Source organism: Grampus griseus, assembly GCF_964374135.1.
Source record: "Grampus griseus genome assembly, chromosome: 2".
Classification (NCBI taxonomy): Eukaryota; Metazoa; Chordata; class Mammalia; order Artiodactyla; family Delphinidae; genus Grampus; species Grampus griseus.
The window spans coordinates 108781130-108799947 of NC_139018.1; the positions used below are offsets into that span (position 1 = coordinate 108781130).

Below are 18818 nucleotides of genomic sequence, written 5' to 3' on the forward strand. Positions count from 1 at the left end.
GAAAAAGAACAAACTTGGAAGACTCATACTTCCTAATGCAAAAACTTACTACAAAGCCACAGTAACTAAAACTGTGTAGTACTGGATAGGAGAGACATACAGACAAATGGAATAGAATTGAGAGTCCAGAAATAAAGCCATACATTTATCACCAATTTTTGAAAATGGGAAAAGAATATTCTCATCAACAGACGGTGCTGGAAGTGGATATCCATATGCCAAAGAGTAAGGTTGGACTCTTTCCTCAACATATACAAAAATTAACTCAAAATGGATCAAAGATCTAAATGTAAAGGCTGAAACTATAAAACTCTTAGACAAAAACTTAAATGTAAATCTTCGTAACTCTGGATTAGTTAAAGCCTTCTTAGATACAACACCAAAACACAAGCAACAAAAGAAAAAAATACATAAATCAGATTTCATCAAAATAAAAACTTTTCAGCTCCAAAGGATACCATAAAGAAAGTGAAAAGACAACCCACAGAATAAGAAAAAATATTTGTAAACCATTTATATGATAAGGAACTTACATGTAGAATATATAAAGAACTCCCAAAGCTGAACAATAAAAAGACAACCCAATTTAAAAATGGGTAAAGGATTCTGAATAGACATTTCTCCAAAGATATATAGATGGCTAATAAGCACATGAAAAGATGCTCAACATCATTAGCCATCAGGTGAATGCAAATCAAAACTACAGTTAGATACCATCTCATACCCACTAGGAGAGCTATAATCAAAATGATAATATAAAATGTTGGCTAGGACTGGCAGAAATCAGAACCTTCATACACTGCTGATGGGAATGCAGAGTGGTACGGTTACTTTGGAAGACACACTGGCAGTTCCTCAAAAGGTTAAACACAGAATTACCATATGACCCAGCAATTCCACTCCTAAGTACATATACAAGAGAAATGAAAACATGTCTGTATGAAAACTTGTACCTTAACATTTCCAGTAGCATTACTCACAAGAGCCAAAAAGTAGAAACAACTCACATGTCCATCATCTGATGAATGGATAAATAAATTGTGGTAGACCCATAAGATGGAGTATCATTCAGCCATATAAAGGAATAAAGTACAGACACATACTACAACATGGATAAATCTTGAAAACATTATGCTAAGTGAAAGAAGGCAGCCACAAGGTAACCATATACAGTATGATTCTACTGATATAAAATGTCCAGAATTAGGCACATCCACAGAGACAGAGAGTAGACTGGTGATTGTCTACAGCTGAGGGAGTTAGGGAGAATTAGACAGAAACTATAATGAATACAGGATTGTTTATTTTGGGGGCATGATAAAATGTTATAAAATTTATTGTGGTGATGGTTTCACAACTCTATAAATATACTAAAAACAACTGAATTGTATATTTTAAATGGGTGAGTTGGATGGTATGAATTATAACTCAGTAAAGCTATTATATGAAAAGGGAGCCCCAAGTTCAACACAATATCCTAAATAAGGCACTAATTTACCCAAGATCCTTGTTTGATGCATACAGACTTAAGCACCCAACTATAATGATCATTATAGCCGATCCTTAAAAGCCACCTTTTTCTCATACTTTAAAAATAATAAAAAATGTTATGAGCAGGATAATACATTAATTTCTGATACTTTCCTATAAATGTTTTTCAAATTATCTCCCCCCTTTTTTTTTTTTTTTTTTGCGGTACGCGGGCCTCTCACCGTTGTGGCCTCTCCCATTGCAGAGCACAGGCTCCGGACGCGCAGGCTCAACAGCCATGGCTCCCGGGCCCAGCCGCTCAGCGGCATGTGGGATCTTCCCGGACCGGGGCACGAACCCGTGCCCCCTGCATCGGCAGGCGGACTCTCAACCACTACACCACCAGGGAAGCCCTTTTTTTTTTTTAAGATTTTTTTGATGTGGACCATTTCTAAAGTCTTTATTGAATTTGTTACAATATTGCTTCTGTTTTATATTTTGTTTTTTTGGCCGCGAGGCATGTGGGATCTTGGCTCCCTGACCAGGGATCGAACCCGCACCCCCTGCATTAGAAGGCAAAGCCTTAACCACTGGACCGCCAGGGAAGTCCATCTCCTATCTTTAATAGAAAGAAACTCAGACAAAAATGCTAGAACCTGTAGAATGAAGAGACACTGAAAAGATATAAGGAACACAGGAAGAGAATACAGGATTCTGGATATAAACGTGTCTATTTTTCTAAAGCAGCCATGTATCTATTAATAAACAAATTGAACAGTTAACTTCAAAATCTATAAGGTGTATTATTTGGATCAATAATTCTTTTAAAAAATTACTTACCCCAGATCTGTAAGTGGAGGCTTATCTCTTCCTCTTCTATAGCAAAGGAAAATCTGCGGCCCCACAAGACTTCCATTATTGAGATCAGCTGACAGTCCAGTTGGGGTAACATCAATACAAGTGTAATCCCATGGCACTTCCTCCCCAAGAGATTTAATAATAACTGAAACATCTGTGATAGGTTCTTTTGGTTTAGCTACTTTATGACAAGCATCATTGAAGTGAATTTCTTCTTCAAGAGGCTTTGAAACATCAGTTAATCCTGCTACAACAAAGTAGTCAGCAACACGAGGCCCCTTATCTTCAATCATCTTCCATTACAGAAAGTTACATCTGAAAGAAAAGTAAAAGATAGTATTCTTCTGTAATAAGTCAAATAAATATTCTCCTATGATAAGTCAAATAAACATAAGTGGTTTGTGTACAAATAAGAACAACAAAAAAAAGTGCACTACCTCCCTGATTAAACACGCTAGTATTACACATTTCACTTTCATATGTTAAAAGTATGCTTTTTTAAAAAAAACAGGACTATATTTAGCATTATTTTTTTATTATAAAATTAATGCATAAATTTCCATTTTTGGCAATATGGAAGCCTAGATTACCTAAGTAGACAACAAAAAAACACACATTCTTTTAAATGCATAGACTAACTTGTAAAAATGTAAGGGGAAATTCCCAGGGCCCCAAAACAGTGAGGAAACCAAAAAGCCAGAATGCAGTGTATAAGCTCATACTGGGTGGGAGAATTTGGCTGATCTCCTCAGTAATCAAGGGGCGTGTATTTTTAAAAGGTATTACAGGGAAAGGAGACAACGCTTTGGGACCACGTAAGATAGGGGATTAGAACTGAGACATCTGTATAAAACCAAGAGCCTCAAAGAACTACATCCCCAGTTAAGGAGTGGATTTTAAAAATCCATCCACTGGTACAGGGAGATAATAAAGTTTGCCTCAATCTGAGCCCTACTTTGGGGGGAGTAAAAAGTCTCTTCTGAGAATGTATAACAATAGGCCTACTCACACTTGGATCTGAGGTTTGATCTTAAGCCATCTGCATGGTCCCAGGATGCTCCAAACTGAGATATTAATGATAACTGTGTTCCCAGGCTAGTGATAGCCCTGGGGAAGCAAATGCAAAAGTTCTAGAGGGTACCCTCAACACAGGTTTTCCACAGATAAAGCCCTGTTGAAGATGACCTCCTATTCTAAAATTATAAAACACACAAAGAAAAATCCACCCTGAATGAGTTTCAAAAGATACAAAAAACAGAAGTTTTGTATCTTACAAAACTTTTATTTCAAAACAAATAATAAACGTAGGGCAACAATTATAACGGTAATGCATGCTTATAACAAATACAAAGAAAAAATACACAAAGTGGAATTCATCGTGTATTTGCAAACACTTTAATAGCAAAATCTCCTTCAGTTGTCTAGTATCACTTAAACCTTATTTGTTTCTTGAACTAGGAGAAGACATTCCCACCCCCAGCCCCTGCCACAGTACTGTCATTACTTATATAAGAATTATAGGAAAAAAAGTTTAACCTAAAACAGAAATTTCCAAACATGTTAGACTTAGTTCCAAAAAATTCAAAGAAAGGATTTTATGGACAAATATTGTACTGTATATTTATAATATATATTAAAAAAATTAAAGCCTTGGAAATCTTTTGATAAAGGTACCTGATTAACTTCCCTTAATCCAGGATTTCCCCAGTCTATTTGAACAACAAACCCTATTTTCCCACTTAAAAACTAGAAAAAGCCCTCAGAACATGCTTTATAAAATGCTATTTAAAGTAAACAGCCTTCTTTTGTAGACTATAAAATACCTGGAGGCAAAAAAATTCTTATGTAATATACTTGTTTATAATATAATTATCACCACTTTCATCATAATCCCAAAATTCATTTAATTTTCTATATGGCTAATGTCATGAGTTTTCAGAATTCATGCCACATTTTTTGGAATTTGTATCCATTGCTTAAATATACTCTACATTCTCACTCTTTGCTTAGAAAACACACCTAAAAAAGGATCGAATGTTCCTACTTGTTTTATTTAGGTATATATGGCTCCTATGTAGCAATTCCCTTACACATAAGATTTCTGCACAAAACGAACGGCTTAAACTTTTCAGAAATCCCTACTGTCCCAGACTGACAGTAAAGGAAAGTAATAAACCTGTTCTCCTGGAAAACTGTTAAACACTGATAGTCACTCTCAGCTGACGGTCTATTACAGGTGTTTTACAAAAAAACAGCTGACCATCTATCCATTCTTTTAAAGTAGGAAAACAAAGCACTTCTGTATTTAACTTATTTTCTTCATTAAATAGTGTTTGAAAATAACTCTTCAATGGCTGCACAGTATTTTAACGGACATAACATTATTGACCTACTTCCTTATTGATCATTTATTACACCTACTTATTTTGCTAATAGTTTTTAAATGCTAAGATGAATAACCTTGAACATAAACCTCTGGTTACAACTCTTATTTTTTTCAGGATAAATTTACTGAAGTAGAATTATTGGGTCAAAGTAACACATATACTTACAGCTTCTATAAGTGTTTATTTGCTTTTCTGTGTGCATAAATTTTAAATTATAAGCTCTTGATAGACACGAGTCTTAAAAATTACCTTAGTAGAGCACTTTCCTTTCATCATAATGAAGAGATTTAAATATTCTCCTTTTTCTTAGACTCTAACTTCGTGTTATTTAAACTAAAGTGTATAGTTACTATTACATACAATAAAGTTTTATGTCTTGCTATGCAGAAAGAAGGGAAAGAGAATGGAAATAGTACTATGATGAAAACATATATGTTTAATAGGTTCTTTTGAAAGCTACTACCTTAGCCATTGGAAATAAACAGCTATTATATGAATAAGCAGATATTTGGGAAAAAACTGTATGAAAATTGTTTTTGTTACATCTTCCTGGTTTACAAATTTTTATCATTTGATCTGATTTGCAGTTGAATACAGTAAATAACTACAAAAAGGGAACAAGTTAAAGTTCTTCATCAATACGTATAAGAGCAATCAATTTTAAAGTGGTGATAAAATATTCTTACTTTTATTGACAGAATAGTAAATTATATATTACTCCAGTTCCCTTAACTTGTTGTTGTTATTGCTGTTTTCCATTTATTCATTCGGGTGTGGAGAGTGGTAAAGAAGGTAGGCAAAAATATCTGAAGGCACTCACTGGTGACAAAGCATATAATGTCAAGAGCACAGCTGGCAACATCCCAGGTGACTTCTAGATCTAAATGCTCTTTAATTCTCTCAGAAAGAGTCTATAATACTGAAAATGCACCTCTACTTTTTATTTTAAATCAACTGTTTTTAAAGTAAGTTTGAGGTTTAGAAACTAGGGGGAAGACATTGTTACAAATTACAAGGCAGAGATAATACTGAAAATCTTTAACATAGAAATAAATAATGAATAGTATTTCCTAACAATTTTAAGAAACCAAGAGACTTCCATTGGAGTGTAAAAGTTACAATCCTCATGGAAAATACTAAACATATATTAAGACAAAATGCCTTATGTTGGTAAGAGCCAACAAAAATTACTTGGAAAGAGCATCTGAGGAAAGCATTCATAGTCATGTACAAAACTTGGACTTTTAGCGTAGTACATCAGAGCAAAAACCCTTAACAATTAGGAGGTAAATTTCTTTTCTTTTCTTTTTTTTAGAAGGTACATTTCCTTAAATTCGTTTTGGAAATTGGGGGGCCACACAAAACAAATATTTGATCCAACAGTTCTCGAAATAATCACAATAGTATAAAACCCTGAAACAACTTTACTAAAGTTCAAGTAATAATACTACATCATTAAGCAGTTATTGTTTTTTTAATTCCTCTTTGTTCAACATGACACAGATAACTTAAGGAGTTAGCTCATAAGATGTTTACAGACATCTTCTTAAAATTTCAGATACCTACTTGGCTAGTATTTCATTTCAAATTACATCTGTTTTCTTTGAGATTAGAAAACAAAAAGGATGTGCTCTCTATTCCTAAAAGGTTCATGGGAGCGAAAATGAGAAATCATTACAAGAAAGCTCTTACCTAATCAGCAACTAAGGGAGACTGACCTGTTTTTCTCCCTTTCTATCTCTGCCCCATCAATTCAGATTCTTTTTTATTTCTTCTATCACTCCATTAGGTCAAGTAGTAAAGCATTTGCTACCTAGGCTAACTCTAAGGACAAGAAAAGGCAAGAGTGGAAATCAGGGATAACATTTTAAAGATATATGAAAAACGAATCTGAACATAAATTTTGCAAAATTATATACTATTACTGAAATGGTAAAAGGAGCAAAGTCTTTGAGATAGGGCCTAGTATAGTCATAAACTCAAGATTATACATGAAAACGGTTGATAACACAATGGACCAGTTCAACTCCCCCTCACTCCAGTTCACTTCAATAAATAAGCTAGAAGAAATTTTCTTTCTTTTTTAAAAACAATGTAATTCCACAGTTAAAAACCTAACCTAGCTCATCTTTTCTTATATTATCAAAACTAAGCTAGAGACCTTCATTCCCATCTTCTTCTAAACCTCACCTCTCATTTTTCTTCCAACCACGGTAATCTACCCACTGTCCTTCAAATACAATTTTGCTCTTTCCCTTTGATGATACACTATTACCTTTTTCTAGTCAATATATGTTCATATTATTTTTCAAAACAATTTAAATGTATGTGGATTTTCATTTAAACTTTATGAATTGTACACAACAGTAGAAAGAAAAAGAAATTCTATAATCCCATTCACAATAATAAATCTGGTTTATATTTAACAAAGTTTCCTAGTCTTCTTCTTCTATATGCAGTTACAATATAGAATATATTTTTATTTTATTTAAAAAGCATTAGTCTAAACTGTTATAATCTTCATAATTATACTAAATGACTGCATATTATTCCATCAAATAGAAATATACACTATAATCAGTACCCCATTTTTCCTTTCCCAGCTAGTACCCAAAGTATGGTAGGTAGGTGCTTAAAAAAAATTTAAGTGAATAAATAGTTCACTTTATAACCTTCCTCAAGTATATTATACTAAATGTAATGTCTTTTTTCTGTAATTCAGAGTCCATTTTCTGAACCCCAACTACCTTAAATACTATAGTTTTTGAATGTACGGTAAACACAGATAAAACTAGATGATTTGAGTCTAACTAACCATCAGGGCCTTGGGCGAAATTAGAAATTTACTGAATAAGTAATTGATTCATTCATTCCATGAATTTTTCATAAATACTTTTTAAGATGTGACACTATTCTAAGAGCCAGTGACGATACTGATGAAAGCTAGCCTCTGCCTTCAGAGTTTCTTGTTTAGTTTTATTTTTCCACATCTCTTTCTATTCCTTTATTCCACCTCTAGCCATCTTTTCTCCTACCACGCTTCCAGATCCCAAGTGCCTGCCTTCACCCTGCACAAAGTTTTTCTTTTTTTAAAAAATAAATTTATTCATATTTTATTTATTTATTTTTGGCTGCATTGGGTCTTCGTTGCTGCATGCAGGCTTTCTCTAGTTGCGGAGAGCAGGGGCTACTCTTCGTTGCGGTGTGTGGCTTCTTACTGAGGTGGTTTCTCTTGTTGCAGAGCACGGGCTCTAGGCGCACAGGCTTCAGCAGTTGTGGCATGTGGGCTCAGTAGTTGTTGCTCATGGGCTCTAGAGAGCAGGCTCAGTAGCTGTGGCACACGGACTTAGTCGCTCCGCAGCATGTGGGATCTTCCCAGGCCAGGGCTCGAACCCATGTCCCCTGCATTGACAGGCGGATTCTTAACCCCTGTGCCACCAGGGAAGCCCCCAAAGTTTTTCTACCAGTTTCTCCTGAAAGCCCCATGCAGAGGAGTGACTCCTACTCTGTTGTTCCTTTCCCCATCTCCTTGAAAATTGGCACTACTTCAGCATCAGTATTCTATGGAGATTTTGAAAGGAAAGAAATCTTATTTGTATATCATATTTAACAGTAGGTTTGCTTTCTTTTAAAAAAGGTTTAACCCACCCAAGCCAACTTGACTTTTTTTTTCTTTTTGCATATTGTATCTACTACAATATGCTCCTTGCTTTTTTTTCACTTGAATTGTGAACTGGTTTTTTTTTTTAAGGTTTATTTACTTATTTATTTATTTGGCTGCATCGGGTCTTAGCTGCAACACGCGGGATCTTCACTGAGGCGTGCAGGATCTTTCGTTGTGGCGTGCAGGCTCTTCATTGCAGCATGCGGGCTTCTCTCTAGTTGTGGCGCGTGGGTTTTCTCTTCTCTAGTTGTGGCACGCAGGCTCCAGGGTGCGCGGGCTCTGTAGTTGTGGTGTGTGGGTTTCAGAGTGTGTGGGTTCTGTAGTTTGTGGCATGCGGGCTCTCTAGCTGAGACACGTGAGCTCAGTAGTTGTGGCACATGGACTTAATTGCCCCGCAGCATGTGGGATCTTAGTTCGCTGACCAGGGATCGAACGCGCATCCCCAGCATTGGAAGGTGGATTCTTTACTACTGGACCACCAGGGAAATCTCCCAACTTGACTTTTTAAAAGTAAGTTTTTAGTGACGCAAATTGATGGACTATGTGGGGCAAATTTCTTAAGCAAGGGGGCACTTATCTGTCTTCTAGTCTACTCTGGAACCACTTCCTCTCTCAATATCTATTCCCGAGCAAAAGCCAACAACAAAAAAATCAAAACACAGCTGTGTAATTTGAAGGTTCCTTTTTGAAAGATTGACAATTTATATTAAAAAAAATTAAGATAGGAATAATAGACCTTTAAAGGGGAAGGATCTTTTCCTTAGTGATAGTCTTATCCTTTATTTTATAGCCAAAGAAACTAAAGCACAGAGGATGGCTTACTTAAGGAGACCCAGCTAGTTAGTGGTAGAGCCTGGACAAGAACTCAAGTCCCTTAAACCAGTATTCTTTATATTTGGAGATGCTGTTTCTAATAAATGGTGTTCAGTTAATACTGATCCAGGGCACACTTAAAGCATCTCCTTTCAGTAAGTTATTTTGTGTCACTTGTTACTCATAATCGTTACTTGGTGAATATATGCCAAATCCTTATTAAGAGATCTAGTAAATTAACATTTCACTATGTTTATACAGAAAACAGCTAATAAAAACAAATCGAAATGAAAAAAAAAAAACTACTTACACATTACTGAAAGTCTCTCTCTGAAAATGATGCCAGATCTCAATTTGTGAATTCTGCAAGCCTTGGAGTTTGAGAAATACTGTATTAAAAAGAATAAGAATTAAGCTTAAATTAATTCCAATCAAATATTTCCCCCTAAGATGCCTGTGGATACTTAGAAGTCCTGTTAACAATGATAATTTTCAAACAAAATGGTTGCATATATTGTTTTCACATGGTTAAAGAGTCAACAAGTAATTTTCGTATACCAGCTCCTCCAGAAAACACATTTCAGTCCAGAATAGACACATACTTTAAAAAAAAAAAAAAGCAAATAAGGGGGACAAAGAGAGAAAACAAAAAAATAAGTAAGGGCACAAAAGACTAAATGTGCACAGGAACAAGGAGAAAGAAAAACGTGCCTATTTCTTAGGCATTATGTATAGTATCTCATTCCTAGAAGAAAAATATAAGCACAAGCACAAGAGGAAGAAACCATAGCTTTATCCAATACTGAATATCCACTAATAATGGGGAAATAGCAACAACAGCAGACACCAGATTTACCTAACTTGGCTGGTGCTTGGTGTGTGTCTGGGAAGTAGGAGAGGAGTGGGGAAAAGGCCAAAATCATTTGAGTCAAGATTTGATTAAAGTGTCTTAGAATGGAACGGAGGGTGAAAAGAATGAATGAGAAGTAACGTAAGTACAATCTTATTACATTTTAGATTGCTAAAAATGGTTAAAATAGATATATATGTTTAAAAAACTAGGATAACACTCCACCTCAGATTCACTGAGTATTTTCAGTCAGTAAATATGGAGTGGTACATATATTTTTCAAATATTTCTAAAATCTTATTGCTGACAGGCAGCAAAGAAACAATGTAAATATTGACCTGCTGAAACATTTTTTAAATTCACCATCAGATTATCACAAAAATGTTCTAGCTGAAATACTCTATGTATGTAAAAACACTTGCAAATTTTGAAAACTACAGCTCCTATTTTATTGATAGAATATCAGGCTTGTTTTGATGCAATCATGAATTGTGAATGTAGTATATAACCAATTCCAAATAAATTTTCTGCTACATTGAGTTTCTTAATATAGTACAAACATTTTGTTTTTGACCATGACTCTGTGCTCCACTAAACTTAATATTTGTTTGTTACTCAATAAACAAAGCAATGGGGCTTCCCTGGTGGCACAGTGGTTAAGAATCTGCCTGCCAATGCAGGACACACAGGTTCGAGCCCCGGTCCGGGACGATCCCACATGCCACAGAGCAACTAAGCCCGTGCACCACAACTGCTGAGCCTACACTCTAGAGCCTGCGAGCCACAACCACTGAGCCCACGAGCCACAACTACTGAAGCCCGCGCGCCTAGAGCCTGTGCTCCGCAACAAGAAAAGCCACCGCAGTGAGAAGCCCGAGCACTGCAATGAAGAGTAGCTCCTGCCCACCGCAACTAGAGAAAGCCCGCGTGCAGCAACAAAGACTCAACGCAGCCAAAAATAAATAAAATTAATTTATTAAAAAAAAAAGTATTTTGTTCAATGTTGAAAGTTTTAGATTTACAGCAGCATTCACAATATGCAATGTTTCCTCTTTGACAGTATGAACTTCCAAAACCTTTACTTTGATTCCATGAATTGTATGAAAAAATTGACCCATTATTAGAATTAACTGATTTCCCAGTACACAGATGAGACTGATATAAAACTGGCATCACTTAAGTGTTTACAAAGTTCTTCTGTTAATGGAGACAACACATCACAGCTACTGCTTCACTTTCCATACATGCATAAGAAAACTTGCAATAAAAAATGCATAAATCTATTTAGCAGAGCATCCTTTGATGTAAATGGAAAGTCATGCTCCTCAAAGTGATACGTCAATGTGCTTCCTGCAGCTATATATGTTAAATTATCTTTCAGCACAGACCCCTTTAAATTGCTATTATTTTTAATTGAACTTTTTATTTTGAAATAATTGTAGATTCATATTCAGTTGAAAAAAATAATAGAGATCTGGTATACTTTTTACCCAGTTTCTCCCAATTGTAACATCTTGCAAAATTATAGTACAATCACAGTAGGGATATTGACATTGATGCAATTCCCCTATCTTATTCTGTTTTCCCCAATTTTACTTGTATTCATTTGTGTATATGTGTTTGTGTGTGTGTACTTAGTTCTATACAATTTTATTACGTGTTGCTACATGTACTTATCACCAAAGTCAGGACACAGAACAGTTCCATCACAAGGATCCTTAGTGCTGACCTTTTATTTTTTATTTAATTATTTATTTAAAATATTTATTTATTTGGCTGTGCCGGGTCTTAGTTGTGGCATGCGGGATCTTTGCTGCCGCATGCAGGATCTTCATTGCGGCATGCGGGATCTTTTTTACTTGTGGCACGCAGGATCTAGTTCCCTGACCAGGAATCGAACCGGGGCCCCCTGTATTGGGAGTGCAGAGTCTTAACCACTGGACCACCAGGGAAGTCCCAGTGTAGACCTTTTATAAGTACGCCCACTTCCCTCCTGTCCTCCCCTCGCTGTCCCTAATCTCTGTGGAGTGGTATATTTTTACCAGAGAGCACATAGGGCCAATGAAAGGAAAAGACAACTCTCTAAAAGCAATACCCTCTTACAACACAGGTGCAGAAACAAACCAGAGAAAAAAGCATATACGTGTGGAAAGACTTATTGGTCACATTCACTCAGTCAGCTGGAACACTACATTTGAATATGATTATACAAACATAAATGCACAGACATACGTATGCACGCAAAGATAGGGACAGAGAGTGATCATCTACTAAATCACAATAAAAATCAATCCCCTTGGTTCTGAGATAAATTTTCCTATCATGAATAAATTCCAGACTGGAATCAAGAGGACAACATAAAATAATGCTACAGAACAACTACAGTGGGGATTCCTACATGTATAAGAAAATAAAAATGAGTCTTTTACTGTGTTCAGAGGTAAACCTACCCCTCCCCCAGAAATTAGGTTTGAACTAAGGTAGCAGGGACTTCCCCAGTGGTCCAGTGGTTAAGACTCTGAGCTTCCAGTGCAGAGGGAGCAGGTTCCATCCCTGGTCCGCGAACTAAGAGCCCACATGCTGTGAGGCGTGGCCACCGGAAAAACAAAACAAAACAAAACAAAACAAAACCTGTAAAACTGATATTTTTAAAAATAAAGAAAATAAAATAGCTAGTATTCCCTTGAGAAATGGATCTGGTGTAGAAAGAACAGGAACAGACTAGAAATAACTGAAGGTTAATATGCAGATACCTCTTGTCTCTCCAGATAGACTATAAACAATTCAAAGGCAGGAACCTTGTCTTTTATTTCTTTTGATTCCTCACATAAATTATAGGCGTTATAAATACATGGTAGGTGTATAAATATTTATTAAATAAATGAGGTCAGCATAGTAGAAAAAACATGTGAAAGTTAAGACACCACAGAATCATAGGATTGCAGAGCTAGGAGGCTCCTTGGAGATGTAGTTTCAATCCTTTTTAAATGAAGAAATTGAGGCATAAACATTAAACAGCTTGCGTAAGACCAAATACATCAATTTATGACTCAACTCTCATAGCTTTTAATTTGGAGTTCTTCTATACCATACTTCAATTCAAGAATGAAAGAGAAGAAAGTAAGTCCTTGGGGAGCCCTGTGTGTTAATTCGTGAATGTGGGCTTTGATGGACAAAAAAAGTTAACAGGTAAGTGGGAGAAATTAAACTGGCTGAAGAGAGTGGGGCAATTGGCAGGTAAGAAAAAGAATGAATGACTAAAAATCAGAGAAAAGAGTAAAACAGAAAATGAAAGAAGTTGAACAAAGAGATATGGCAAGAAAAGTAATAAAAAAAGATGAGTAAAAAAATAGTGCAGAAATGGGATGGAGAAAAGTGAGAAATGGTTAGAGAGGTATGGGGAAATTGTATCCAGAGAATTTTTTTTTAATTAATTTATTTTAGGCTGCGTTAGGTCTTCATTGCTGCCCGAGGGTTTTCTCTAGCTGTGGCGAGTGGGGGCTACTCTTCGTAGCCTACTCTTGCAGTGTGTGGGCTTCTCTCTGTGGTGGCTTCTCTTGTTGTGGAGCATGGGCTCTAGGCATGCAGGCTTCAGCAGTTGTGGCTTGCGGGCTCAGCAGTTGTGGCTCACAGGCTCTAGAGCGCAGGCTTAGTAGTTGTGGCACTGGCTTAGTTGCTCCGCGGCATGTGGGATCTTCCCAAACCAGGGCTCGAACCTGTGTCCCCTGCATTGGCAGGCAGATTCTTAACCACTGTGTCACCAGGGAAGCCCTGGAGAATTTTTAATGCTATTTACATTCTTTTTAAATAAAGAAACTATTAGATTTATCATTCCTATAAACAATTCCCTATAAACAACTACCAGTCTCATACTGAAAATCTGTTCATATTCAATACTATATATGAAATGCAAATATATGATGCTTACCAGTCTAGAGTGAGAGGGAAGTCTGGTTTTAAATTTTGTCTCTTGCACCATCTTTTTTTTTTTTTAACTTCATTTCCCATATGAATACCACTCCCACATCGCAAAGTTCTTGCCTCCTCTTTGAATTATCATAAACATTTTTTTAATGTGTTGATAGGAGTTAACTTTTTAGTATTTATTTTTATTTATTTATTTATTTGGCTGCATTGGGTCTTAGTTGTGGCATGTAGGACCTTTGTTGCAGCATGCAGGTTTCTCTCTAGTTGTGGCTCACGGGCTCCAGAGTGCACAGGCTCAGCAGTTGTGGTGCGCAGGCCCTCTAGTTGTGGCACTCGGGCTCCAGAGTGTGTGGGCTCAATTGCCCCATGGCATGTGGGATCCTAGTTCCCTGACCAGGGATTGAACCCACATCCCCTTCATTGGAAGGTGGATTCTTAACCACTGGACCACCAGGGAAGTCCCCTGAATCATCATAAACATTTGTTAGCTGGTATCTAAAATGAATTCTTGCCACCAATGGGATGTTCCCAAAAGCTTCTCTTAAACATAAAATACCTGGTTTTTCTTCTCCATTTCATGGTTACTTGAAATAATACTCACTGGGGTGATTAAAAATACATTTTCAGAAGACAAGTAATCTAAAATTCAGTTATATTAACATATAATACAAATGAGATTCATTGATTAAAAATATCACCTTTCTTGAAAAGTAGATATCAAGATTTATAGTTCTCTCATTTGGTTAATGTTGAACATCTCACTTTCTTAACTATTTCATTTCACCACCTATTTAAATATAGTACTTTAAGCCTTTTAAAGGCTTAAAATCCACTTTTCCCCACAAACTGTAACAAGTAACATATTTATTTGTTAATAAGCACGTGAAAAGAACTTTGAGAATTAATACTTGAAAACAACTTTGAGACATCTGTTATTCTCCCACTTAATAATGACTGCTACAATTTTTTAATCTGTAGGATTTACTAGATGATCAAAGACTACAAACAAATAGTTCATACACAAGAAAACCCAAATACTTGGAAAAATTGATAGGCTTGCAAATAATTACAGAAATTAAACTTCAAGGTTTTACATCATGTCCAGTAAATTAACAAATATGGAAAAAAACATTAAACCCAATGCTGTAGTGCTGTCAAGAAATAAGCACACTTAAAAACTGTCAGTGGGGGACTTTCCTGGTGGTCCAGTGATTAAGACTCCTTGCTCCCAACGCAGGGGGCCCGGGTAGTCAGGGAACTAGATCCCGCATGCTGCAACTAAGAGCCTTCATGCTGCAACTAAAAGATCCCGCATGCTGTAACTAAAAGATCCCGTGTGCCCCAACTAAAGATCTCACGTGCTGCAACTAAGACCTGGCACAGCCAAATAAATAAATAAAACATTTAAAAAAATTGTTGGGACCTCCCTGGTGGTGCAGTGGGTAAGACTCTATGCTTTCAGTGCAGGGGGCCCGAATTTGATCCCTGGTCAGGGAACTAGAGCCCACATGCATGCCACAACGGAGAGTTTGCATGCTGCAACTAAGAATTCCGCATGCCGCAATGAAGATCCCACATGCCGCAACTAAGACCTGGGCAGCCCAAATAAATAAATAAATACTTGACAAAAAAATTGCTAATGGCATCATGAATTAGAACAATTTTTCTGAAAAGTAATCCATCAGTACTTAAAACTAATTGTACTCTTTTTTTTTTTCTTCGGTAGGCGGGCCTCTCACTGTTGTGGCCTCTCCCATTGCAAAGCACAGGCTCCGGACGCGCAGGCTCAGCGGCCATGGCTCACAGGCCTAGCCGCTCCGCGGCATGTGGGATCTTCCCGGACCAGGGCACGAACCCGTGTGCCCTGCATCGGCAGGCGGACTCTCAACCACTGCGCCACCAGGGAAGCCCTAATTGTACTCTTATTAACTAATTCTATTTTGGTGAAACATCTCAAGAACATACATATATTTTTTAGTCAAACTGTTGGTCTAGATTATTTATAACCATACCTCCTTAAAGATTCATAGAAGTTTTAGAGTAAAAAAGGTAGAAAGGTAAATAGGACTTGCCCAAAATAGCACAGTTCATCACTAACAGAGCAGGGCCTAAAACTCCTTATTCCAGGTCTCTTGCTACTACATACCATGTAGACTATTCCACAGAAGCCTGAATCAATGACCCAGATTTGACAAAGATAAAGCAGATCAGGTTGGTGAGGCAAGATGACACATTGCTCCTTCTAAACATTCTGATGGCCAGGACCAGCCCTAGATACACTTCTATTCTTTAAACTCCCTTAACCTTCTTTCAGCAATCAAACCAAACTTCAGGACCTTCTCTTTCTTCTTATTCCCAGGAAAATTTTTAGTTCCACTAACTGCTGCTCACTTTCAAATTTACATCACCAACCATGACTCTCTACTGAGATCCAAAATGCCTGCATGGAGCTTCCCTGGTGGCGCAGTGGTTGAGAGTCCACCTGCCGATGCAGGGGATATGGGTTCGTGCCCCGGTCTGGGAAGATCCCACATGCCGCGGAGCGGCTGGGCCCGTGAGCCATGGCCGCTGAGCCTGCGCGTCCGGAGCCTGTGCTCCGCAACGGGAGAGGCCACAACAGTGAGAGGCCCGCGTACCGCAAAAATAAAATAAAATAAAATAAAATGTCTGCATGATATCTCTACCTGCACATCTAATAGCCAAACCACAACTACTTCTCTGGCATATCTCCACCTTTAGACCTAAACCTACTTCTCTGCCCACACACATACTTATACTCTATTATAAATTCAGCAGGAAGGCATAAATTTGAACCTGGGACTTTGTCTGTACATGTTATCAGTCAAGGTAGTTGACAGTCTCAAGTGAATATGGGCTCCAGAAAAGAAAAAAATAAACACTGCAGGAATACAAAAGGGGGTTAAAGAAAAAAAAAGGCCAAGAACAGAACAACCTATCCCAGAGGAAACAGAATTTTTGGTCCAGACCAAACATATTTCTTAAATAAGCAGGACAAACATCTTCAGGAAACTAAAGTAGGATATTAGGAAAATAATAAGGAACAATGAAGAATCAACTACAGATACTGGGTATTAAAAATAAAATAACAAATTCTAAGTCAGATAGGTTAAATAACAAAATGAATATAAATATAGTTGAATATTATATTTGATATGAGGGAAAAAATGAGTATAGTTGAAAATAAAATCAATGAGTAGATGATCAGAATGAGATATTAAGAAGGTATAAAGCAATTGAAAATATATATTATAAAAGTTTAAAAATATGGAGGCTTGGGCTTCCCTGGTGGCGCAGTGGTTGAGAGTCCGTCTGCCGATGCAGGGGACACGGGTTCGTGCCCCGGTCTGGGAGGATCCCATATGCCGTGGAGCTGCTGGACCCGTGAGCCGTGGCCGCTGAGCCTGCGTGTCCGGAGCCTGTGCTCCGCAACGGGAGAGGCCGCAACGGTGAGAGAGGCCCGCATACCGCAAAAAAAAAAAAAAAAAAAAATATGGAGGCTTAAAAGAATAAGAAGACAACCCACAGACAAAGGAAATATTTGCAAAAGATGTATCTGATATAGGACTGTTATCCAAAATATATAAAGAACACTTGAAACTTGACAGTAAGAAAATTAACCACCCAATTAAAAAATGGGCAAAAGACCTGAACAGATACCTCACTAAAGAAGATATACAGATGGCAAGTAAACACATGAAAAGATGCTCCACATCATATATCATTAGGGAAATGCAAAGTAAAATAACAATGAGAAATTATCACACTCCTATTAGAATGGCCCAAATCCAGGACACTGACAACACCAAATAATGGCAAGAATCTGGGGTGGCAGGAACTCTCACTCATTGCTGGTGGGAATGCAAGATGAATCATATAGTCACTGTGGGAGACAGTTTGGCAGTTTCTTGCAAAACTAAGCATACTCTTACCATATGACCCATCAATCACGCTTCCCAGTATTTACCCAAATGAGTTGGAAACACGTCCACACAAAAACCCGCACACGATGTTTACAACAGCTTTATTCATAACTGCCACACTTGAAAAGAACTAAAATGTTCTTCAGTAGGTGAATGGATAAATGAACTGTGGTACATCCAGACAATGGAATATTATTCAGTTCTATGATGAAATGAGCTATCAAGCCATGAAAAGACATGGAAGAACTTTACATGCATATTACCAAGTGAAAAAAGCCAATCTAAAAAGGCTTTATACTATATATAATTTCAACTATATGACTTTCTGGAAAAGACAAAACTATGAAAACAGTAAAAAGATCAGCAGCTGCCAGCAAGTTACGAAGAAGGGATAAATAGCCTAATAAGCACAGAGGATTTTTAAGGCAGTGAAACTATTCTGTATGATACTACAATGGCAGATATATGTTATACATTTGTCAAAAACCACAGAATGTACAACACAAAGAAGGAACCCTAATATAAACTATGGACTTTGGTGATACTGATGTGTCAGTGTAGGTTCATGGATTATAACAAATGTACCACTCTGGTGTGGGATGTTGACAGTGGAGGAAACTGTGTTTTTGTGGTGGCAGCAGTATATGGAAACTCTCTGTAGTTTCTGCTCAATTTTGCTGTGAATCTACAACTGCTCTAAAAAATAAAGTGTATTTAAAAGGAAAAAAACTAAAAGAATTAGTTCTGAACACATATGGAGGCTAGGAAAAACAGAGCCAATATCTAAATAATAGGGCTTTCAGAATGTGAGGAAAAAACAGAGATGAGGAAATACTTGAGAAATAATGACCAAGAATTTCCAAGAATTAAAGACATAAGATGTCAGTTTGGTATAATAGATAAGAAAA

The 18818-nt window shown here is 36.9% G+C and overlaps 1 protein-coding gene across 6 annotated transcripts in view; it reads right to left on the reverse strand.

Annotated features, from left to right (window-relative positions):
* The window catches only part of DENND4A (DENN domain containing 4A), a 135096-nt gene that overhangs the window by 95826 nt on the left and 20452 nt on the right, over positions 1 to 18818 (reverse strand). For all 6 annotated transcript variants that reach the window (XM_082649668.1, XM_082649667.1, XM_082649666.1 and 3 more), the window contains exons 2-3: positions 9503 to 9581; positions 2311 to 2643 (exon numbers count right to left, since the gene is read on the reverse strand). In XM_082649668.1, the coding sequence (XP_082505794.1) occupies positions 2311 to 2621 (311 nt within the window). In that variant the 5' untranslated portion in view covers positions 2622 to 2643; positions 9503 to 9581. The remainder of the gene's footprint in view (positions 1 to 2310; positions 2644 to 9502; positions 9582 to 18818) is intronic.